The 25,859-nt window shown below is 41.9% G+C and overlaps 1 protein-coding gene across 4 annotated transcripts in view; it reads right to left on the minus strand.

Moving 5' to 3' along the window:
* The window catches only part of LOC121292760 (RAS guanyl-releasing protein 1-like), an 84,712-nt gene that overhangs the window by 53,142 nt on the left and 5,711 nt on the right, over positions 1–25,859 (minus strand). For 2 of the 4 annotated variants that reach the window (XM_041215115.1, XM_041215116.1), the window contains one exon: positions 24,408–24,586. The exons of 1 other annotated variant lie outside the window; for it this stretch is intronic. In XM_041215115.1, coding sequence (XP_041071049.1) covers positions 24,408–24,586 — 179 coding nt within the window. The remainder of the gene's footprint in view (positions 1–24,407; positions 24,587–25,859) is intronic. One more of the 4 variants, XM_041215117.1, reaches the window with a different exon arrangement.

The following is a 25,859-nucleotide window of genomic DNA, read 5'->3' on the forward strand; positions in this document are numbered from 1 at the left end:
GCTTTATGTATTGGCAGGGCTACCAGAAAGCCTGAGTAAAATGTCAAGAAGTATGGAGGAGCCTGGCACCAACTTGGCACAGAGCGTTGTACAGAACTGGAGCCCATCATCTCCAGCTTGGAAGAGGTGGCCAGCTCCATTAGCACACTATAGGGCCCAAACATGATTCGGCATCCGATGGCCAAAATGTCTCAGCTTCCCATGCAACTCAAGCAGAAGCCCCTTAACATCATCCACCTAATATCATTGGAAACTCAGACTTCTGTCATGCAACGTCAGCTCATTCTCATCTAATCTCAGACTCTTCTCTTGCTAGTTCAAATTGCTGCCATCATGACTGCAGATACTACAGTTCAAAGGGGCTTTAGTCAGCAATCTGCTTTGCAACAAATTATTCGAATTGTTGAGGCATCAGCCAGGGGAAGTAACAATGACTCTTTGGTGCAGAAACTGTGGGTGACAACATTTGTCCTCTGACCATGCCACCCCTTCTTGCTGTTGCCTGTCAGTTAGACTGCTGCTGTCAATGATGCTGCTAGTCCCCAATCAGACCTTCTAGGCACAGGGGTGTTCAATGTCATCCTCCAAGGTCATCTGCAGTCGCCCCCACAAACGTCATCAACCTTCCACCAGCCAAACTGCAGCCACAAATGACAGGCACTAAGGGGATGCACAATGATGACTAGTTAATTTTTGTATGCAACATGCTTTGATCTATAAATTTGGTTTGAAATGGTTAATTTGCGTTGGCTTTTATTTTTGCATTGTGACCCCACAGATGCTGTGATGATCAGTGACCAGCGTAAAGGTAAGGTGTGGAGCTGTTGACGAATAGGGAATTGGAATGCGTTTACGGGTGTCAGTACACGGACAGCCCCACTGAGTTAGCTTTCTCCTGCCTTCCACTTCCTCCTTCTCCTCCATCTGCTCCTCAGCTATTTGATGTATAGATGGCGGCAGGGGCTGTGTCCTGCTGAGATTGTGCAGTATACAATTACCCATCATGAATCTTAACACCTACTCTGCCAAGCACTTCAGGGCTCATTCAGAGTTATCCAGGTACTGGAAATGGTTTTCAGCATGCCAGTAGTTTGCTCTATCACACTTCATGAGGCAGCATGGCTTTCACTGAATGTATGCTCCCACATGTGTGTGGATTGTGCACCGCAGTCATCCGCCCCCACATGGTTGACTGATAGTCCTTGTTGTCCAGCAGGAGGATTGTTTGCTGAACACCCTGGATGACATGGCCTCCTGGTGAGAATTCTTCTCCTCCTCTAGGAGCTTATCCTGCCCTTTGGCCTCTGCTCATTCTTCCTGTCATGCTGTATTCCAAGGAGAATGCTTCCTACTGCAGGTGTCCTGGAACAACTGGTTTGTGCAGAATTCTTGAAGTTAGGACCAAGTCCTTCAGCACGTGCCACATCACTCCCTGTGAACTTTAGCAAGATTAACAACTCTGGAATGCACCAAACGCTTGTACAGTTGGTACAACAGCCAAAATAAATCAACCAGCAACTAACCTGGAAATGGTTGATGATCTATTTAAATAGCACTGGTATGGGTGGTAGGGGTGCAGGTGGGGGGAGGTGTGCGGGGGTCCTTCCTATGGCTAAACGCATATTCAGCAGGGTGTGATTAAGACAGGGCTTTAACTGGAGCATTGAGCCCCAAAATAGTAGCCCTGGCATCAAGTCAGCATTACGTCCTGAATGGTGTCATGACCTGCCTTCTCTGCATTAAAGTGCTGACTGCAGGTGTGCTAATGCTCTCACCAAAATGGTGCCTAGTATGACTTGCACCAGAAGTCAGCAGGCACACCATAGCTGCCATTTTGAACTCTAAGGCCACTTTCGCCACCATAGCAGTCAGGGAAAGCAGCTGTGAAAAAGAACAGCTTTCGGAAAAGTTGGCAACTGATGTGATGGTGATAATGTCTGATTGTAAGAATGTTTACTTTGGTCCTTGCAGTGGCTGAGAATCATCTACATTTGGAATAATGTTTTCATCATCAGCTTTACTGGCTGATTTCTTACGTCTTGTGAGTCTAATATCAGTAAGAAAGCTCTCCTCCCCAGTTAGTTGTCCTCTTGTTCAATTAATCTGAATATATATTTTAATTTTTATGTTATTGCTAATGAGTGGATCACTTAACATTTTTGGCACCCAGTCTCAGCACCAAGTTAACATAGTCTTGATATTCAATAAAGGAATGACAACAAAAGGACCGGGAATAGGATGCTACTACTACTGAGTGCAATTTTTGTGCATGGCAGACTCTGCTTCAGGTTAGATTCTCTCTCCACTTCTTAAGATACTGACCCTCGCTGAGCTGCAGCTTCCCATTATTAATTTGTACCTTTTGATATTGAGTATGAGCAAGTTATTTGAGTTCAGGGAGCATTACATGCTTGCACACGCCCCTCGCCACCACCGTTCCCCTGACTGAGATCAGTCAATCCGGCACTGGCCACAGAATCAATTCTGGGGCTTCCTGGTCTTTGCAGCTACTAGGGGGTCTAGGTAGTCTTCCCAGAATTCAGGTAATGGTTGGTTAAGGAGAGTTGAATGCAATATTTGAAAAGTTAAGAGTTTTTCTTTTGGGCAGAGGTAAGTGAGGGAGTGAATTTAGAAACATTAACTGTAAATACCTTTTCCATGAAGTGCATTAGTAAAAAATAATGCTCTTCCAGGTCACAAAAGCTGGTGGCAAATGCAGAAAAGTAAAATGATAAATATCCTCTTTCTCTTTATATGCTTGGAAGCAAAGAAAAACAATGATGGTAAACTGTCCCATGTGATGACCTCTAATGTCTTGTACTGCTGTGGGCGATGTAAAAAAAATAGTTGCTATTATGAAAAGACTGGAATGTTCCATTAGTGGCACAAGCACTCCAAATGGTCCACTTTTTAATAAAACTGTGCCTATTCAAAACCACTTGGCTAATTCTATTGAATAGCAACGCTCACATTTTGGTGCAAGCAGTGAAAATGCAAATTTAGTTTATTTCCCTCTTGAAATTTCGATTTCATTTTTTGTTGTTCTGAATAACATTGTCTGTAGTGGTGTAGGCCACAGCATGTTACTTGAATGGCTGCTTTTTATTACCATGGCAACCTTTACCAATTGCTATTTTGCTTCCCCTCCCATCATTTGGATGAAACTTCCAGCTGGCTCCTGTCCTAAATATTGAAGTGACACTTTCAGTCCAGGAAGAGCCACAAGAAGTCTCCCCAACCTTTCCAAGTTCATTGAAACTGTACCTTGGTGTAATGCAACCAAGCTGCTGCTGAAAATTCAAAAGAACACCAATTTTGTAAAGCACTTTACATCTTCGAGTATTGTAGTCGCACAAAAAAGCAAGCTGCTATGGCAACGAGAACTATTGTCAATGTGCCACTTAGGATGCATTTTGTTCAGGATTAAATCTGAAAGTGTATGCTAGTTTACATTTATAGACCATAGAATATGAGGGTAGTTATCTCATCAGTGGTACTGACAATCAATGTGCAGATAAAATTGTTTTCGAACACCATTTAGGAACACATCAGTGCTATCAGTATAATGACTGGACAGTGAATGTTTTTCAGGTACCGAGACATAAGTCACGCATTTTATAATGGGAATTCCTATGTGACTGTAAGATAGCATTTAAAAAATACAAGCATATTACAAATAATTTTAAAGTCTTAGTTAGATAACATTGGTTTGAACAGTGCCTGATTGTCACCATTTTTTTCTACATCATTTCACGTCAAATCCAAATGTACTCCAAACTTAATTCTTAGCATTATAGAAGCTGTTTTGCAAACTATAGGTTTAAGTTTGTAATTTTTTTTACCCATTTCTATTTTCATTCCTCGCCCCTTCATCTTCTGAAGGTGCTGAGATCATAGGGGTATGCTTCCCTGGGTAGCAATAGCACCTTGTCCAAATGACTAGTCTTCACGTGCAAGCCTGGACAATAAGTACTGCTTGGCTGTTCAGCTACTGGGAATCACACCCAACTTTGATCTTTTTGGGGAAGGTAAACTTTCCATCATCATGCATTCTTTCTAAAAGATTGAAATTGTACTGAATATGATTTTGAGTGTACTGATTAACACACATGTAAACTTTCTCCATGAGATATTTTAACTAAATCAGCCTATTTAAAATAAATATCTTTGCAAAAATATTGCACATAGGAATGTTTCAATTATGAACTAAAAGGACCACTCAACGGCATTTAAACCCTTTAGGTTCTGGATGTTTTCTTGAATTCTTGACTATTTTTGTTGCTTGTTCAGTGTTATTCACACAAGAAATATTTATTATTTGCAGTTACAATAGTTGTTTCCTTTCCCTCTAGCAATACCTTTAAAAAAAATTCAAACCATTTAGAAATAGGACTGACATTGCTAATATTGGGAAACTCTGATACAGCAAGGCTGGACTAATTTGTGGTATTTGTATTTCAGATCCTTGTAGGATCTAGAAAATGATAGTATTTGGCTGAAAATTTGACATTGAATTATTTGACAAAATGCTATCCTAGGAAAGGACTTTGCCATAAATGTAAATATTTTGGGGGGAAATATTTGTTAATCCTCATGTTATCCACTTTTCTCTTTAATCAGAGAAACAGTGCATGCCTATAAAATATTTTATGAAGTTACTGTATAATATTGTTACATAGCAATTTCAGAGGGTAGATTTTGCACATTGGGTTGGTGCCACATGTAGGTACAAGTTAAGAGCCACAAATGTCAAGAAAGTTTGATAGGGTCCCTTGATTTGGCCAAGTCAGAGGAGGAGCAAGAACTTGCTTGAATATGGAGAGAGTGTTGCAGCATTGGTTAGTGCCCTTTGTGGTGTTTTAAAAACCTCTGTTGGCTAATGGTGGTGTTCAGATTTGGTAGCGGCAGTTTGCAAGTAAGTATTTGCTGGATGCAGCAAGATATCTGTGTTGCATAGGCTCCCAGGAAAGGATGCTAATTCATGAATCTCAGGCGAAGTCAAAAGTCATTCCAACTGGCATCTGTCACAAATGCGTCTCACTCCTTTTGTTATCCATTTTACCACAGCGGTAGGCTGAGATTATTTTGCAGCTAGCAGACAGGTGTATGAGCTTACAAGTTGCCAGGGAGCTTGTTTTCTAATAGGCCAAATAAGGTGTGTCTGTAGCAATTAAAAAAGTAGTCATATTCTCTTGACTGCTATCTGGATGACCGAAAGTAATATATGTCTAACAGTGAACTTTTTTGACCGTAGTTACATCTCCCAGGGAGGAGTGGAGTATTTGTGGAATTTGGTATGATCTTGAGTTGGCCTGATTTTAAAACCTGGCGGAAGTCATGCAGGTGGTGGCCGAGGTGGAGAAACTTTCGGCCCTCCGTAGAGTGAGGCTCCGGAGTTTAACTCGTCTGCATGAGCCCATTGTGTCCCACCCAAGCCCAGTGGGAAGTGCTAGCTTTTGGCCACAGGAGGTCAGCACTGGGAACCTGAAGGAATGGTTCCTGCTAGTCAGATATGTTCTTAAAAGGGGTGAGAGGGAAACATGGGTCAGTGTAGACCCAAAGTTTCCCCATGGAGTCCACAGGAATGTTTCTGTTCCTACTGGCGCAAAAGGAAAGTAAAAAATTGAAAAGTGACTTAATTTCCTGGGCCTCTTCTGGGCCTGCATCCATTTGCTGAATATGTTTTATAGCTTCTGGTACTGAACGAGACGACTGTGATTTGTAGTTAAAATTGTGTCATGGTCCTAATTGTGACATAGGACCCTAATGTTAATACGTCCATGTGGTCTCCGCCTGACTGTGGCAGATGCCTCTCATTCCAATCAGACAGAAAGGGTCAAATTCAAGGTTCTCGTATCAGTAACTGATACACATCACAGTCTCACTCACACAGTGTCACACACAACTGTTTGTTCATATTCTTCCACAATGCTAATAATTAGAAATACATAATAAAGGAAAGCTCAAAGATGGTTCGATTTGTTCTATTGAGGTGAAGTGTATTATTTCCCCCCAAAAAGTCAAAAGTGACAGCAGCATGACTGTCAACAATAAATATTATTTAGCCAATTGTATCATTGCAACATAAATTGTTGTCAGCCTGTCCTTCAAAATTATTGCCAAAGAGCCTTTAAAGCATGCTAAGTGAGCTGCAGAATTAATTGTGCACAAAATATGGTGTCCTGGGGAAGGCACAGCAATAGCTAAACATGGGGAAAGGGATATGTAGAAATTAGGTTCGGTTTCTACATGAAAATATTTGGCTGGACAAACAGAAATATCACAAACTGAGTCTAGGAATCTTCTCCTATATTTTTTGTGGTTGTTTAATGTACTTTCATTACACGTGATTGCATTTTAGCTGCATCAAAAGACATTTGTTTAAATTTCTGTACATATTTTAACAATTAAGTGTACCTTAATGATTCTGAGTCTGTGCTCTGTAACTGGGACTAACCACATGTTCTGTCAAATCAACCACTAAAATGTAGATGGAGTGAATAGCTGCTGTTTGTGGCTAGAACAGCTTACCCATGAAAGTTACTATTGTAGAAAACAGAATGTGCTTTTGAACTAAAGTGAGACTCCAGCTTTAGTATTAAAGATCTGAAGGGTTGTGCATTAAATTATATGGTTTACTCTTGTGTTTGAAACAAAGATAGTCTTGGCATTCTAATGGCCAAAATGTATGCCATCATCAACTTGGTTGTTAAAGTTCAGAGTGTGCGTGATGTAGATCTCTTCTGTCAAACATTATTGATCCCTCCTCTCAAAGAGCTAGATATTTCAAAGCAATGTACACTACTCAGAAGCCTCATTTGGAGATGTGACATTTCGGCTCTGCATGTGTTAGACCAGGTAGTGCATTATCCCCACAAATAAGTTGCAATTGCAGCTTGTGTATGTCTCAACTTCCAAAGGCAGCTTGACCCCAGGACTTCTGAGGGTAGCTCTGATGTGTAGAAGCACAGCAGGGAAGCTTTCCTCTTAAAACCTATCATGTATTTATCAGTCAATCATTTTGTTTCTCCTTAACCCTTTGCTCTTATCAAATAAAGCTCTTCAAAGTATAATCCCCTGATAATTCAAGTGGCAGAGTAGGTTCAGTTTAAATCCTAGGTTTCACTTCTTTTCAAACTGTCTTACTTTCACCGACTTTTGGACGACAACAACTGAAATTTGTATTTATGTAGCATCTATAACAAAATGAAACGCCCCATTTCTGTGCTGTAGACCGCTATGACTCTATGACTCTAAGGTGCTTCACAGGAGCATTATAAAACAAAGTATGATGTCAAGTTAAGACAGTGAGACAGTACACTACGTGGTAACAGAAGATTTGGAAGCGGTTGGAAGCAGGGCAGGCCAAGAATTAGTTCTATGTTGAACATGTTACATAGGCATTCCATCACTTGGCCAACTGCAGAGCAGCACATGAACATGGAAGAGCCCTTAGCTCAAAATTTCCTCTCCTATCTATTGGACAATAAGAGTAACACAGGAGCAGAAGAGGAAAGCCTAAAAGGGTGGAAAATGGGGAAAGTCTTGCCTTTTGATACTTCTCAGTGAAAAGTCTCCCAAGAAAAGGTTAAAGCACAAAATTACAATGCATGTTTGTGTGAATGTATGATTAAATTGTTTTTTCTTACAGATTAATAAGGCTTTAAATGTCCCTACTGATTAAATAGAATTTACTTTGTCATCCAGGAATTGGTCTGTGCAGTACCTGTTTTTTGGGTGCTATTCAGAATACTAAAATCCCAGTATGACAGGAAAACCCTTTGCATTTATACTTTAGGCTTTACTGAGGTTGTGCACAAATAAATAAACATTCATTTTGCAACCATCTGGAGTCAGCATAGAGACCAATGGCAGCATTTCCCAGCTAGTATTTATTGATGTATCCTGACAAGAAGTGCCATCAGGATTTAAGCTTCAAACACTATCCTGAAGTAGTACAAAGGTTGTGGAAGGAGTTCAAGCCGATTTTAGTCTTCCCAATGTTGGAGGAAATTGCAATGCATCTTGGGCTGGATATTGGACAAGCAGTTTGAGAGCTCATAACCAGTGCAGGGCTTGAGATAGAGAGAGCAAGAGAGAAATTGATGTTGGAGAGGTAGTGCTGGGTATAAACTGCTTTTACTACAAAACTGACTGCAAAATCACAGCAAAACATTTTGCAGATCATTTGTAGAACTGCTCGAAAGAAAAACAATCTTGCAGATCTGCAAAATGCTAGTGATAGAATCTTTTTATCTCTTTAATCGATGTTACATATTTTAACTCATGAAACTGAAACTATGGAAGTTAGCTACACAGAGAACATGCAAGCTGTACAAAGGAAGATAGTGCTGTAGTCGAGCTCAGTGGTGTATAACGAGTCAGCCTGACTATTTGTAGCAAAAACTGATTGTAAAAAAAAAGAAAATACGTAAACGTTCTTGAGAGACCTTTTAGCCCCAATGGTTTATAACACCATTAAGATCACACCCTCTTGTGTGTCACTGTAAAGTTCATATACATGGCACAATGAGTATAGTTGTAAAGTTTAGGTGAAGTGGTATGAGATAAAAGTAATTAAACTGACTATGATCAAACTTGCAGGTGTTTGACATTATCTGATGTCCAGCACTATGTCTTCTTTGTACATTATAGATCATTAATTTAAAGCCTTCACTAAAATATATTTGAAGGAATATATTTAGCCAGAATGGGAATTGAAGCCGCCCACATTAGCTATCTAGCCGACTGAGCTAGTGGTAATATTGCTAGGATAGTAATCAAGAGGTCCAACCTAACATCTAGGGATACCAGCTCGAATCCCATCAAGGCTGCAGGTGAAATTTAATTTAATTTAATTAATAAGTATGGAACTAAGAGCTAGTCTTGTAATCATGAAACCATTGGATTATCATAAAAACCCATCTGGCTCACTAAAGTCCTTTAGGGAAGGAAATTTACCATCCTTACCTGATTTGGCCTATATGTGATTCCAACCCCATAGCAACGTTGGTTGATTCTTAACTGCCCTCTGAAATGGCTCTCAAGCCACTCAGTTGTACCAAACCGGAACAGAAAAGTCAAAAATGAAAACAATTGGACAGACTATCAGATATCAGTCTAGGCACTAGAAATGAGAACCACACACCCAGCCCTGATGACCCTGTCAGGTCCTCCTTGTTAATACTTTGGAATTTGCGCCAAAATTGAGAGGGTTGTCACACAGACCAGTCAAGCAACAGCCTGACATAATCATCAAATCATACCTTAAGCCAATGTTTCAGATGTCACCATCACTATACCTGGGTATATCATGTCCCACCAGCAGGGTAGACCAGCAGAGGTGGCAGCACAATGGTATACAGTTGGGAGGGAATTATCCTGGGAATCCTCAACATTGGCTCTGGACCCCATAAAGTCTCATGGCATCAGGTCAAACATGAGCAAGGAAACCTCCTGCTGATTACCACTTACCACCCTCCTCAGCTGATGAATCAGTGCTCCTCCATGTTGAGCACCACTTGGAAGAAGCACTGAAGGTAGCAAGGGCACAGAATGTATTCTGGTTGGGGAACTTCAATGTCCATCACCAATAGTAGCTTGGTAACACCACTGACTGAGCTGCCCAAGTCCTGAAGGACACATCTGCCAGCTTGGGCCTATGGCAGATAGTGAGGGAACCAACGAAAGGGAAAAACTTACTTTGACCTCACTCTCACCAATCTACCTGTCACAGATACATCATCCATGACTGTATTGGTAGAAGTGCCACTGCACACTCTTTGTGAAGACACACTCCATTGTGCTGTGACACTCCCACCAAGCTAAATGGGATAGATTTAGAACAGAAATAGCAGCTCAAACCTGGGCATGGATGAGATGCTGTGGGCCACCAGCAGCAGTAGAGTTGTATTCAACCACAATCTGTAATCTCAGGACCCAGCATATCCCTTCACTCCACCATTAAGCCAGGGGATCAATCCTGGTTCAAAGAGGAGTGTAGGAGAGCCAGGCATGCCTAAGAATGATGTGACAACCTGGTGAAGCTACAACATTCACTACACAGTTCCAAACAATGGAAGCAGCGTGCAATAGACAGAGCTAAGCAACCCACAACCAATGGATCAGATCAAAGCCCTGCAGTGCTGCCACATCCAGTCATGAATGGTGATGGACAATTAAACAACTAATTGGACAAGGAGGCTCTACAAATAACTCCATCTTCAATAATGGGGGAAGTCCAGCACATCAGGATAAAAGACAAGGCTGAAGCTCTTCAACCTTCTTCAGCAAGAAGTGCCGACCGGGCGAACTATCTCGGCCTTTGAGGTCCCCAACATCCCCATGCCAGTCTTCAGCTAATTTGATTCACTGCACATAATATGAAGAAACAGCTGAAGGCACTGGGTACTGCAAAGGCTTTGGGCCGTGACAACATCCCGGCAGCAGTACTGAAGACTTATGCTCCAGAACTGGTTGTGCCCTTACCAAGCTGTTGCAGCACAGTGACAACACTGGAATTGACTCAAAAATGTGGAAAATTGCACATGCATGTCATATCCACAGAAGGAGGAAAAGTCCAATCTGGCCAATACTGCCCCAGCAATCTACTCTCCATCATCAGTAAAGTAATGGAAGTTGTCATTGATAGTGCTATCAAGCAACACTTACAGATCAACAACCTGCTCTCTAATGCTCAGTCTGGGTTCCGCCAGGGTCACTCGGCTTCTTACCTCATTACAGCCTTGGTCCAAACATGAACAAAACAGCTGAATCAAGAGGCGAGGTGAGAGTGACTTCCCTGGACATCAAGGCAGTACTTGACCAAGTGTGGCATCAAGGAAGCCCTAGTACAATTGAAGTCAGTGGGGATCAGGGGAAAAATTCTCCACTGTTTGGAGTCATACCTAGCACAAAGGAAGATTGTTGTGGTTGTTGGAGGGCAATCATCTCAGTCCCAGGACATCGCTGCAGGAGTTTCTTAGGGTAGTGGAGGCTGCAGAAGGATTTGGACAGGTTAGGAGAATGGGCAAAGAAGTGGCAGATGGAATACAACGTGGGGAAGTGTGTGGTCATGCACTTTGGTAGGAAGAATAGAGGCATGGACTATTTTCTAAATGGGGAGAGAATTCAGAAATCTGGAGTGCAAAGGAACTTGGGAGTCCTAGTCCAGGATTCTCTTAAGGTTAACTTGCAGGTTGACGCGGTAGTTAGGAAGACAAATGCAATGTTGGCATTTATTTCGAGAGGACTAGAATGTAAAAGCAGGGATGTGCTGCTGAGGCTTCATAAGGCTCTGGTCAGACCACATTTAGAATATTGTGAGCAATTTTGGGCCCCGTATCTCAGGAAGGATGTGCTGGCCCTGGAGAGGGTCCAGAGGAGGTTCACGAAAACGATCCCAGGAATGAAAGGCTTAACATATGAGGAACGTTTGAGGACTCTGGGTCTATACTCGATGGAGTTTAGAAGGATGAGGGGGGGATCTGATTGAAACTTACAGAATACTGAAAGGCCTGGATAGAGTGGACGTGGGGAAGATGTTTCCATTAGTGGGAGAGACTATGACCCAAGGGCAGAGCCTCAGAGTAAAGGGAAGACATTTTAGAACAGAGGTGAGGAGAAACTTCTTTAGCCAGAGAGTGGTGAATCTATGGAATTCATTGCCACAGAAGACTGTGGAGGCCAGGTCATTGAGTGTATTTAAGACCGAGATAGATAGGTTCTTGATTGGTAAGGGGATCAAAGGTTACGGGGAGAAGGCGGGAGAATGGGGTTGAGAAACTTATCAGCCATGATTGAATGGCGGAGCAGACTCGATGGGCCGAATGGCCTATTTTCTGCTCCTATGTCTTATGGTCTTATGGCATTACCATCACTGAATTCCCCACTTTCAACATCCTGGGGAGTTACCATTCACTAGAAACTGAGCTGGAACAGCCATATAAATACTGTGGCTACAAGAGCAGGGCAGAGGCTGGGAATTCTGCGGCGAGTAAGTCACCTCCTGATTCCCCAAAGCCTACCACTATCTACAAATCAGAAGTCAGGAATGTAATGGAATAATCTCCACTTACCTGGATGACTGCAGCTCCAACAACACTCAAGCAGCTCAACACAATCCAGGACAAAGTAGCCCGCTTGATTGGCACCCCATCTACCACCTTCAACATTTACTCCCTCCACCACCAACGCACAATGGCAGCAGTATGTACCATCTACAAGATGCACTACAGCAACTCACCAATGCTCCTTCAACAGCACCTTCCAAACCCACGACCTTTACCCTCTAGAAGGTCAAGGGCAGCAGATGCATGGGAACACACCACCTGTAAGCCTCCCCTCCAAGTCAGACTCCATCCTGACTTGGTACTATATCGCCTTTCCTTCACTGTCGCTGGGTCAAAATCCTGGATCTCCCTTCCTAACAGCATTGTGGGTGTTCCTCCAACACATGGACTGCAGTGGTTTAAGAAGGCAGCACACCACCACCTTCTCAAGGACATCTAGGGATGGGCAATAAATGCTGGCCCAGCCAGTGACAATCACATCCGATGAACAAATTTAAAAAATTAGGGACAGGCAACAAATGCTGGCCATGCCAGTGATCCTTGCATTCAAGGAAAAAAATAAACAAATGTGTTTTAAATATGTCAAGTACAAATGCAGGTTTTTTTTAATTAAAACATTTTGAGAAGGATTCTAGAATTTTTATTCATGTCCCTCTTGCCAGTCCAAAGTAATTTCAGATGTGCATCAACACAAAATTGTTAAAACCTAATCCAATTCCACAGCACACAAAAGTAGGTAGAGTTGAAACCTGCTCTGGTGGATGACGTCCCAGCATCAAGATGGGGGTGAAATTCAACCTTGGGGAGGTAATGCTAAATGGGCGATATTGCATGAGCTGTCTGTTGTGCATCTCGCATGCAATTCAGTTCTACTGAAGTCAATAGAAAGAATTGTCGGGGAGGATAATATAGTGCCAATGCATTAATGCCCATTTTGCGCTATTGTTCAATATAAATTTCTACCCCTAAGGTCTTTGCCTCAGGTTCAATATTGTTCCAGGCTGGTACAATGTCACAATTTTAAAATATTAAGGAATCCTAGCAACATTTTAAACTTAGTATGGAATCTTTTTTATTCTCTCAGAGCACCAACTTTCTGACCAGCGAAACTCTGGCCATACATCCATGTATGCCAGCAGCTAAGTTCAGTCTGAGGTGCAACAAGTGATCTAGCTCTGGGCTTCTAGTTATGTATCACATCTACAATTGCCTATCTATACCATTTAATTGGCTTCTTTTAGACAAAGTCATCCTTTTGTGTACAGAATCCACATGAAGCACTAGAAGCTATCACATGTGCAAGAAAATGGTATTCAAGAACAGGTTGGTCGGGAAAGTGTTGCTTATTAAAAGGCTTTGAAGTTTAATTTTTAACCTGTAACTCTCTGCAAGCTTACAAAATCAATCGTATGTATAATATTAAAAATGATCAAAATCATGATTGTATAGTAATTAGAAGAACCATTTTAGTACATCTCAATCAGATATTATATCTCAATCTTTAACTAGATCCGAAGCAATGTATGGCAAAGGCCTCTCTGTTGTTTTATACTCCCCAGCATTGATAAGAGGAACCACCTGACCTCCACTCAGCTTCTCCATTAAACACTCCAGCTCGTTGTGTAAAACAAAGCAGGGCTGTGTCCTCTTCCTGGGAGGGTGCAGGCTTAGGGGTATTCTGACTGATAGAGACTGTGCTAATTGTGCAGCTTCAGGTTGCTGGCTTGGTTGGAATATGAAGAGGTGGCATCTGGACAACCAATTTACCTCAATTGGGCAGTTGCTTTCAGTGTTTTCCTATTAATTTTTGTCTCTTGTTTGTCAACCCCATGCTAAAAAAAGGCTAGTGGCTAAGCTTTTGTCAATACTATTCTGGGCCAGCTACAAGAAGTGGTGTACGTTCAGGAATATCTTTCTCCAGGTTTTACCTCCGCCCTGTGAGTAATGTTCCTGGCACTTGGTGTTTTCCTAAAGCAGCATCATTAACATTGATAACTCAGGCAGATAAGTGTTAGAGTCTGTGATCCAAGCCATCATTAGAATCTCCACCAACATGACTAGAATAATTCTGACAATGGCTTCAAATCAGTTCAACGGTAAGAACCGCTGCTAAAATTTGTTCCTATTAATCAGTGAGTTTATCAAATAAGTACTAAATTCATGCTCCAGTTCTCTGCCTGAAGGCACGTCCATTGGTGATTATTTGCTGAACCATGAACCAGCCAAACTTTGGTGGTGGGCAAATTATTGGAAAAAATTCTAAGCGACAGTATAAATTGTCACTTTAAAAGGCGTGGATTAATCAAGGACAGTCAGCATGGATTTGTTAAGTAAAGGTCATGTCTGACTAACTTGACTTAAGTGCAGGGAGCATGATTAAAAAGTTTGCAGATGAAACAAAAATTAGCCTTGTGGTAGTTACTGAGGAAGAAAGCTATAGACTTCAGGGAGATATCAATGCACTGGTCAGGTTGAGATAATGTATTTAGGGCAGGCAAACAAGGCAAGGAAATGCAGCTTAAATGGTAGGATACTGGGACTTGTAGAGGAACAGAAGGACATGAGAGTGCATGTCCACAGATCCCTGAAGGTAGCAGGATGGGTAGGTAAGGTGGTTAAGATGGCACATGGGACACTCATTTATTCGCTGAAGTGTAGAGCATAACAGCAGGGAGGTATGATATAACTGTATAAAACACTAGTTTGGCCACAGTTAGAGTACTGCGTACAGTTCTGATCATCGCACACAGGAAGGATGTGATTGCACTAGAGAGGAGATTTACAAAATTGTTGCCAGGAATGGAGAATTTTAGCTATAAGGAAAGATTGGATAGGCTGGGGTTGTTTTCTTTGGAACAGAGGAGGCTGAGGGGAGATTTAATTGAGGGGTAAAACATTATGGGGATTCCAGATAGAGCTGATAGGAAGGATCTATTTTCCTTAGTAGAGAGGTTAATAACCGGGAGGCATAGATTTAAGTTAATTGGCAGGATTAAAGGGGAGTTGAGAGTGTTTTTTTACCCAGAGCTAAGTAGACATCTGGAGTTCACCGCCTGAAAGGGTGGTAGAGGCAGAAACACCCATTGCATTTATAATTAATATGCATTTGAACCTCAAGGTTATGAACCAAGAACTGGAAAGTGTGGTTAGACTGTAAAGTTCTTTTTGAGCCAGCACAGTCACATTGGGCCAAATGGCCTCTTTCTGTGCTACAAATCTTGTATGTTTCTATATTTCCATTAAATTTTTTAGTCTGCTATTTGATCTATTTCGCGTACATGCAAGGGGAGACAATGACATAGTGGTGGTACCACTGGGCTAGTAATGGAGAGATCCAGGCTAATGTTCTGGGCATATGGGTTCAAATCCCACCACAGCAGCTGGTGGGATTTAAATTCAATTAGTAAACGTTGAATATAAAGTTAGTCTCAGTAATGGTGACCATGACAGCTATCATGAGTCTGTTGTAAAATCCCATCTAGTTCGCTAATGTCCTTTAGGGAAAGAAATCTGCCATCATTACCTGGTCTGGCCACGACAATGTGACTGACTCTGAACTGGCCTAGCAAGCCACTCAGTTCAAGGGTGTTTATAGAGACGGGTAACAAACGCTGGCCTGCCAGCAATGAAATAATAAAGGAAAAGAAAATGCTATTTGCACAGCATAATATCAGTGCCATTGTGTATATTTATTAAATATTTAATTACTTCTTAAAGCCATGTTATTGCAAGATTATTGACAACCTTCATCTTTTGAACGTACATATGATGGGATCTTTTAGAAGTGAAATTTTAATCTGGGCACTCAGCCTCAGATGAACATAAGATCCACAGTACGAATGCTGGGATAACATTCTCTCCAAATTTGCATTTTTGCTCTCTCTCATTCTCCAGCTATTGAAAACATGAGAAAAAAGCACGACCAGGGGTCTAAGAAAAAGAAAAGTTTATACTAATGCCACTTGGATTCTCTTTCTGATTCCCAACCAACACAACTTGCTGCTCATCATGTTATATTTTTGACACAAATCAATACCTGCAGCATATGACAATAATATTAATATTAATACATTATGACAAAAGCACAATACTGCAGATGTTGGAAATTTGAAACAAAGCAAAAATGCTTGATGTACTCAGCAGGTCAGGCAGCATCTGTAGCGAGAAACAGAGTTAACAGGCAGGATTTTGTCAAATCCATCACGGTCCAGAAATGTCTGTCAGCAACAAGTACAGCAGGCCGGTGGGACCTCCCCCTCAATTTTACAGGCGGCAGCTGATTGGATAGGTGCCACCGGGATGTCTGTCTAATTGCTGGTCAGCAATCTGATGGTCAGCTGCTCAGGAACCTCAGCAGGGCCACCACTACGGAGGCAGAAGCCCTGCGCTTACAGCAAATGGGCTAAAATGCTATTGATGCGATTGATGGATGGGAAATCCCTCGGAGGAAAGCACTGGGGCTGTGGGGCTGCTTTTTCTGCCTGTGGCCCACCCATAGGTTTAATAAGCAATCCCCCCCCCCCCCCACCACCCCCAGACTGCTGCTGGTGGATCTGCTGTCTGCAAAACGCCAACCTGGTAAAACGGCCACTAATCAACTGATTTCACAGCTTCCATTGCAAACACACACACACATACACACACACACACACACACACACACACACACACACACACACACACACACACACACACACACACACACACACACACACACACACACACACACACACACACACACACACACACACACACACACACACACACACACACACACACACACACACACACACACACACACACACACACACACACACACAAAGGTCTGGTTGCTGCAGGGGGAAGCTTGGAACCCTGCCTCGCAAGCAGGTTGCTGCCATCATGGCTCTGGACACCACTGTTGAGGTGTTTCTTCCAGAGCCTCACATCAGCCCAGCAACATGCCCTCTAGCAGATTTAAAGGATTGCAGAGGCACCGTCCTGGGGAGTGGCAGTGGCTCCATGCAGCATGAACCTGTTATCCTCTCTGCAGGTGACAGCATTCATGCTCCCACCCCTGCCACTCTGCCAGTGCCCTTGCTGTTGCCCATCAGCCAGTCAGCGCAGACTGCTGCCTCCCAGGCCAAGATGGTGCAGTCTCATGCTGGGCCAGAGCTTTTCAAGGTCGACCTGCAGGGCCATCTGCAGTCTCCTCAAATGAAGGTCAGCAGTCTTCCACCAGCCGTGGTACAGCCACTGGGGTAGCACTGCAGAGGAACACCAGGACAGGCATAGACACATAAGAGGCAGTCACTAAGGGAATACAAGCAGGAGATTCATTCCTTTTTATATTTATATTGTGATGATTGAGTTTATACATTTGGATTGGAATGTGCACTTTCTGGTGGTTTTTATTTTATTTGTTACATTATGGTGATAGATGGAAGGTAAGGAGTGGAGATTATTATTTTTTTAATTCATTGCCTGGCCAGGCAAGCATTTATTACCCATCCATCCCTAATTGCACTTGAGAAGGTGGTGGTGAGCTGCCTTCTTGAACCGCTGAAGTCCATGTGGTGTAGGCACACCCAGAGTGCTGTCAGGGAGGGATTTTGAGCCAGTGACAGTGAAGGAAAGGCAATAGAGTTCCAAGTCAAGGTGGCGTGAATGGAGGGGTGTGGTTGAGATTACTCATCAGTTATGCCATGTTGAGTTCAAGCACAAAGAGGCTGTCTACATTATAGCCTCCTTTCCTCTTCCTGTTCATCCACTTCCTGTTGCAAATCCTCCTCTCGTTCCTTTTGCTGCTGCACCTGAGCTTCTCACCTGACAAAGGTGTTCTTCAGGATGGTCAGCTTGTGTATCGTGCAGCATACTGCCACAAACCTTCCCCACTGAGCGCTGCAGGTCTTCTCCAGGATGATCCAGGCAGCAGAAACGTTGCCTGAGCAAGCTGATTGCGTGTTCTGTAATGTTCCTTGCAGCAGCATGGCTGTCATTGTAGGTCAGCTGTACAAGTGTGCATGGGTTCCAGTCCAGAGTCATGTATCATGTATCATGGCATCAGTGGATAACCCTACTCTAGTCACCCTTTGTCTTGCCATAATTGGTGGAATTGTCCCAGATTTGCACTAAGTGCGGTTGGGGGCGAGTAAAACGTCATTTTACCCGTTGGCCGCAATGGTGGGTTTTCACACTGTATAGTCCCAAACCCACCACATTACTTATGCATTCCCAGAAAACACACTGTTTCCATTGTGGGCAGACTCTGATTTGCCCGCCACACCATCACCTCGCTGCTTCATCATGCCAGGCAATTAAAAGTACAGCTGCACTCAGTGCTTCCTGCCCAGGACTGCAGCAAAGAAGACATGGCCCCGAAAGTCAAGAAGACTGCAGCCCTCGAGTGTCTTTTGGACACCATGGAGGCCCGTTGTAATGTCCCCCACCCCCGGTCTGGCCGCAGGAGGGGTAGCTACATTACCACTCTGGCTTGGTAGGTGATGGCAGTGGTGGTCAGTCTCAATGCTGCATAGAAGAGGATGAATGATCTCATCCATGCAGCCAGGGTATGGCCACCATCTCATCACTCTAAACTCACACATTCAAGCCCATCATACATTCAGTGGCATCTCATTGAATGCCAGCTCAAGAGACATCACCACCCATTCTCACACATATACCATCACATGTCCATCTGGCCTCATCTCCTCTGAGCCTTCACCATCTTGAGGCCTCTTGCACAGATCAACATGTGCACCCACACACACATCCTGGGATACCCTCCTTCCCCAGTACAGCCCTCATCCTGCAGCCTCTTCCCTTGCCTGAGGCTGCTTCTCCCCCATCCCCAAGCAAGACCCCACCCTGCAGCCATTGAAAAGCTACCCACATATGGCTGGTCTGGTAGGTAGAGACCAACTCATGAGCCTCCCTAACAGTGACGTGGTGCTGTCTGTGAAGCCTGGCGCTGATGACTGAGTGCTGGCCGAAGCAAGGTCGGCAAACAAACCTCGAAGCCCCAAGTGAAGTGCAGCCTGCCACGTGCATGTTGCTCATGAGCTGTTGTCAAACACATCGGCGTGTTTTCCTGCTGACGTGAATGCACGATCCAGCGGGAGGGGGGTTGAGTCGGGCGGGCTGGCCTTATAACGATATGCTGATGTATTACAATGAGGTTCCTGACATCCGATGGTGGGAAACGCGGCTTGCCATCAGTGGGCTGAGCAGACGATCAGAAAATGGTTTCACGCCAAGTGAATCCGATCGCGCCTTATTGCCTGCCCACCACTGAACATGCTCGACGCTGGCAAACACAGAAAGTCCCGAACAATGATTCAAATGGACAATTTTCATGCAGTTAATTGCATCCTGCACAATGGGGAAGCCTACAATCCCTACAGTCCACCTTGAGTTTGCTCTAAGAGGGTATGAAGTTAACTCGCTTTGTATAAATAAAGTTAGTGACCTGTGTACTGCAGTGCAAACTGTGAGATACTGCTCGTATTTCTAGCAGCAGCTTGGAAGAAGTCAACTGCACAAAAACTAAGAACCACAGTCACCTTGCCTTAGACAAAGTCCTTGCCCTGCTTAGAGGTTGCAGCAGTTGGCAGATTTCAGTCAAGACTTCTTCAACAAAACAAAGACTTCTCATGCATGTTTCCTTGCTGTCATTGAGGTGAGAAAAGAGATTCAATGGATATGATCTCCTACAGGAGTCCATCTCATCCCCTTTTGCCCTCTTCTTGTAAACTATCCTGCTCTGCATGGGCTCTCTTCATTTTTCCAAGCATGTTCAATTCTAGGAGGTAGGTCTGCCAGGCCACCTTGTCTGGAAGCAACTTTTTTTAGCACAAACTTTTAAATATAAAAAACTACTTCAGCACTATTCTTTATACACTATTGAAACATTAGACAACCATAGGAAAGCTTTAGAAATGCCTGCAATTGCACCAAAATTCAGATGAAATAATCCAGTCACTAACCTGTAAGTAGTTCATGATCATTCGTGCAATTTAAAGTCATGTTCAACTGTGCAAGGTTAAGATAGGGTGTAGTTTGGAGCATGGCATTCGGCAGTGGCAGTGCTGATGTCAAATCTGAGATATGAACTCATTGACATTATAATCTGCCTGCGGTTTTAGGTGCATGGGTGGACTACCCCTTCACCAAGATGGCATCTTGTGCACTTCCTGTCAGAGGATGCCATTGTCAAACATTAGAAAGCCTTAAAATGAGTGCTATGGGACCCAATGTCTCCCCCTATTGGTCCTTTAGATATATCAGGTATCTACTTATCATCTGTAAGCACTCTCAAATTTCCTTTTGAGGATTTGTTCATTATCAAATCTGCTAGTTCCAGTGTGATTTATAATCTTTCTGGGTTACACAAATGCCTGATATGATCATAAGGCCTTTGTGTTACACACAGACCCTAAACGATTCTGAAACCTAACACTTGCACTCCATTATAAATAAGGTGTAACAATGTTCCAGATAATTTGAGATGGATGGGGGAGAAAATAATCAAGAAATCACACCCACAATAGTTTAGTAGTTGTAACCAGTAGAATCATGACTTTGGAAACATTATTATTTCTGTTTTAAGGAACAGCAGCTTCAAACAGAAGTATGAACCTTAAGCTTTGTAATATCTGAGCAAGAGGATGGAGTTGTTAGCTTATCTTTGTTAATTAAAACAATATGACTCAAGGTCATGCAAACCTGTTTGGACATCTATCACAGACTATCTTGAGTGTTTCTTATCATGGAGCAATTATTAATTTGACTTTATCAGTTCAATAATGAAAATAAAATAACTGATATGGTTATGATTGTTCAAAGGGAAAAGACTTAACAGTAAGTTGATGGATTTGTTGTGCATTTCCAGTATTCTGTATTCTTAATTTAATCATACTTGCTGTATTTGCATGTTTTTATTTTAAGCTGAAAAGGGCCATTTGCCCTATATTAAATATAAATTCATTTTTTCTTTCATATACTCACTTGACTTTAGGAGGACAGGTCAAAAAACAATTGAATTAGAATTCAAAAGCATTAACTTGTAACATAATTAAACAATGCTTTACAAAATGTTAAATTTTGAAACATTAGAGAAAGTACAGGAAAGATTTACAAGTATATTACTAGAATTGACAGGATGCAACTATCAGTAGAGATTGAGTAGTAAACAGACTGGAGTTCTGTCTATGGAAAAGAAGACTAACAGATTTAATAATTGACTAAAGAACCAGAAGCAAGAAAAGCATTTTTTTTTTAACACAACAATTTTTTATGATTATGGAGTGCATTCCTGGAAGGGTGCTGGAAGCAGATGCAATAATAACTTTCAAAAGGGATTTGGACAAATAGTTGAAGGGATTTCAGGTATATGGAGATCCAACATAGACACGTCGCTGATTGCTCACCTTATGTACTATGTCATTCTATGAGTTCACCAGAGGGGACCCAGAAGAAGTCTTCAAAATTATTAAGGAATTCAGTAGGGTAAATGTGGAGAATTTGGGCAGGATTTTCTAGTCCAGCAACAGACTTTTGACTGTCTTCCAAGTTTTCTGATCCCACTCAAGCCGATTCCCGCCATGGGCAGGGCCGGAAAATCCTGGCTATTGTTTCCACTTGTGGGTTAGCCCAAAAAGGAGGGCATACATTTAAAATATCCACTAACGGATCCAATAAAGAATTTCCTTTACATAGAGTGCTGTGAGAATGTGGAACTTGCTGCCAGCTAGAACGCTTCAAGCAGATACCGTTGATATATTTAAAGGGAAGTTTGATGCATAAAAGAGGGGAAAAGAGAATAGAGGAATATGAGGGCAAAATGAGAAAAGAAAATTAAATGGGAGAGGGCTCGTGTGGAGCATAATCACTGGTATAGACCAGTTGGGCTGACTGCTTTGGCAGAATTTCATGCTCTTTCCTGAGGCAAATTTGGAGGCTGGGGGGTTGCAATTAGGCAGGAGGGTGCCAGATGGTGACTCCACCACTGCCCTGATTACGCCCAGGGCGGAAAGGTTCATCGATGGCCAATTGAGGCCCTTAAATGGACAATAAACAGCACCCCCCCCCAAACCCCAGTAATTTATAGCTATGTAACAGACTTACAACCATTCAATGCTCTCTGTGTATTGCAGCCTTTTAGTCAAGGACCCTTTTTCTGAATTGGCAAGCCACTGAAAAAAGGATCAAGGGAAATTGGAGATTTCTGAGCATCAGTAGCATATGATAGTTCAATCAACCGATTGTAGTTGAAGAGATGATAGCCACAGTTGGCTGAAATAGTGTGACAGCAACCTGACAACAGTTTGAACTGAAGGGGGTATTGGATGGCTTTTCCAAAGATTACAACCATCATAAACAGAAGTAATTTTAGTTCAGAGTAATCAACCTAGGTGACAGTGGTAGCTGCCAATCAAGTAGAAAGTTTGCTATATAACCAATGTTACATCCTGAAGATTCTTTGATAATGGCATTGAAAACTGTTGGCTGCTTCAAAGTAGTTCACAATTGGTATCTATTATATAAATGGCATTACAACCTGGTACTAGCCAACAACTTGAACATGATGGCTACTCAGAAATTCGATTTTGTTTCATGCATGCTGTCAATCTGTGAAATAGTCTCAGCAGAATAGAAAGAGATGGTAAATGAACCTTATGGCAACAGATGAGCAGTCTGAGGAAATACCTAGTTATTTTGACTAGTAATGATCTTGATGCAGTTCTGCATTGTGCTGTGCAAGTATGCATGAGTCTATCAAGCAGCGAAATAATGTAAAATGCAAAGTATGTTCTATGTGTAATATTAAAGAAAATTCTCCATTAAGTTGGGAGGCTTTTAATGAGGGCTAAGTAAAACAACTTTTCTTTAACTTTACATTCACAGCAAAATAAGTGTACCAAGAAACAGGATTGATATAGTGAGAGAATTGAAATAACATAATTCAATAACAGCGAGATATTGTTATCTATCACTTGGCAAGGCTGTAGTGCAAATACCAATGGCTTATAAAGATACATTATCTGTTTGGCATTATTTCAAAACCCTGGAGTTGTATTTCAAACTCTGAACTAGAAGTTGGCACCTTTGTTTCCTATAAATAGTGATACTAGAGGTATTATCCAAAGGCACCCAAAGAATGTTGACTTGTAAGAGAACATTCAAATAAGATAGAAAGTATTTAACTCACCATGTGTCTTTCAAGGACAACTAAATTGATCAAACTCTGAAACAATTAACACCATCCTACATATAGTGTTCTCACAAAAGATTTGAAGCTTAATATCCATCAAACTGAGGCTAGTAGGAATATACTGCTTTACAATTCTCCGCAGAAAATGTATGGATGAAGTGTTTAATAATTATTTATGTGCGTGTTTTCCTTCGCTACCAACCTATTTAGGGCTAGCCCACTATTAACCCCGATCAGGAAGTTGCCTAAATTGACAGAGCTCTATACAATCGTTGTGCAAGATGAACTCTGCAAGCTAATCATAGCAAATGCTGTGTTCTCAAACTAGCGGCACACACAGGCTTCTGTCTGAACGACCTCCCTCCCTGATCCAGGTAGGTACAAACATAAAGACAGGCACGCGTGAATTAATTTCTGAACAGCATCAGTTCTCATCCACTTTCCTCAGTAATGTGGCAGAATTCATTTCCCTCACAGAGCTCAGGCAAGATAAATTGTTGGAGCTCATCATCACAAGCCCTCAATTTCAACCCATCATATCAAAAATAATTCTTTAGAAGATGGCAGTACAGAAGGAATAACCATAATAAATCTTTTTACTCTGTTCTCTGAATAAGGTGAAATAACTGAATCTGATTATTTTGTGGTTTTAAAGATTTATTTTTTGAACATTCCAGTTGTTCCTCTTATTTGGAATCGAACAATGATTTTTAATCATGCATCCATGCAACTAAATATTTTGCCCAAGATTGCATTTATCTTTAACAAAAGCCATGTTATGCAGTCATACTCTGTAATCTATTAACTAGCTGTGATAGCTTCAGATTGTCTACAATAAAACCTTGTCTTAAAATGACATTATGGCATTTTATAAGCCCCTTACAGTTATTCCATGGAAATTATTATTAAACATTTTGTGATGGCAGTTAATTCAGAGAAGTGAGATTAAACCTTCCAAAATACATTTATAGTTCCAAAATCACAAAATAAAAACATACTTATAATAAAAAGCAACTCTACAAAATGATGAAACAATTGGTAAATGAAAGGCAGCTGCTATAAGCTGTTGTCGAGGGAAAAGACCTATTGATGAGGTTTCCATCCACAATGAACAATGTGCTCTACAGAAAGGAAAGTAAATCTTACCAAAGGACTGAATGCAGGTCTCGATTAGGTCATCCAGGCTAGCCCCCTTAGCTAGCTGTCCCAGGGACATCATTACGCTCACCCGAGTGATCTGAGCAAGGTTTAGGCTGGATACGCCGTAGTTTCTCTGCTTAGAAACAGTGGCAACTTTAAGGTTTGTGCATTCTTGCTGGGGTTTCCTGGAAGATGAAACAGCAGTTGGAGAAGTGTCAGACTGCTCAGCTGAATCTCACATGAGTATACCATCGGGGCAGAGCACAGAGTATAAAAGCAAAACCCCCTCGAGGTGGACTGGTAGGAGCCATCATCCTTTGGCAATTGAAGCAAATAACACACATTGTGGAGGCTGCACTTCATATGCAAATTCAAACTCCAGAAAAAAAAAAGTTCACTGTAGCCTGTGAACACAGGCATGTTGTTTCAAATCAACTGGCCATGGAAGAGACAGCTATGTCTCACACCCACAGTGAACATAGAAGAGAGGAGACCCCTCTTTACTGTTCAATTTGCATAAAATGCTTGTTCAATTTAATGTTTTAAAAACATACACTTTTGATGTAAAAGATTCATGTCATGGGAGCTGAATGTTACAACCTATCTGAATGTCACACCCCATAGGCTAAACTGAGATTTAGGTAATTAAACCTTACTGCAAGAAGTGTCAGAGATACACTGTTCAAATGACACTTTTAAAAAATAACAGACAACCTCATTTTCTACAGATTATTTAAAACATTTTAAAATGCAAAACCAGAATTTACTGAATTCTAACACCAGATGAATTCAGAAAATATAGTTTACATCAAATGAGGTAATTTAAAAATCAATATTATTTACTGTTCCAACTTATCTGCAAGCTTCCACAGTTGAGATTTAGAAATTTTAGCCAGTATTTAGGATGCAAAGTTTAATGCCCTGATAATGAGGAAAGTAGGTGATGTATATGTATAAATCCTAAACTTAAATACAGACATGGACAATATTTATTTCATCTGAGAACGTTTTCATCATCAGTGGCTACCTTTCATTCATTTTGCTGGTATGGATGAATGATGAACACTGAACTGAATTTTTAACCTCGAGTGGGAGTAATTCGCTCATGCAGTGCCACTTCTATTGGTGTTACACAGACTTATCTTGATTCCCTGTGGCCAGCAACGTTGTGAGTCGCTCCCTGTGCAGCCCATGCATCATTCTTCACTGACGTTATTGGGGAACTTCACACAGCCTGCACAGGTGTCAGCCTGCGGCGGAATCAAGATAAGTCTAGTGACACTATGCAAACAAATTCTTCCCTCAAAATTTCCTAAGATAGACTACTTCAAGGGTTCGATTTGACTTGGGCGGGCTGCAAAGCAGTCAGGAACACTTCTGCCACCTGTCACATACTTCAACAGATCCCACTGACCTCAATGGAACTGAATATCACATACATATATATAATGGGTGACC

The sequence above is a fragment of the Carcharodon carcharias genome, chromosome 20 (assembly GCF_017639515.1).
Source record: "Carcharodon carcharias isolate sCarCar2 chromosome 20, sCarCar2.pri, whole genome shotgun sequence".
NCBI classification, from domain to species: Eukaryota; Metazoa; Chordata; class Chondrichthyes; order Lamniformes; family Lamnidae; genus Carcharodon; species Carcharodon carcharias.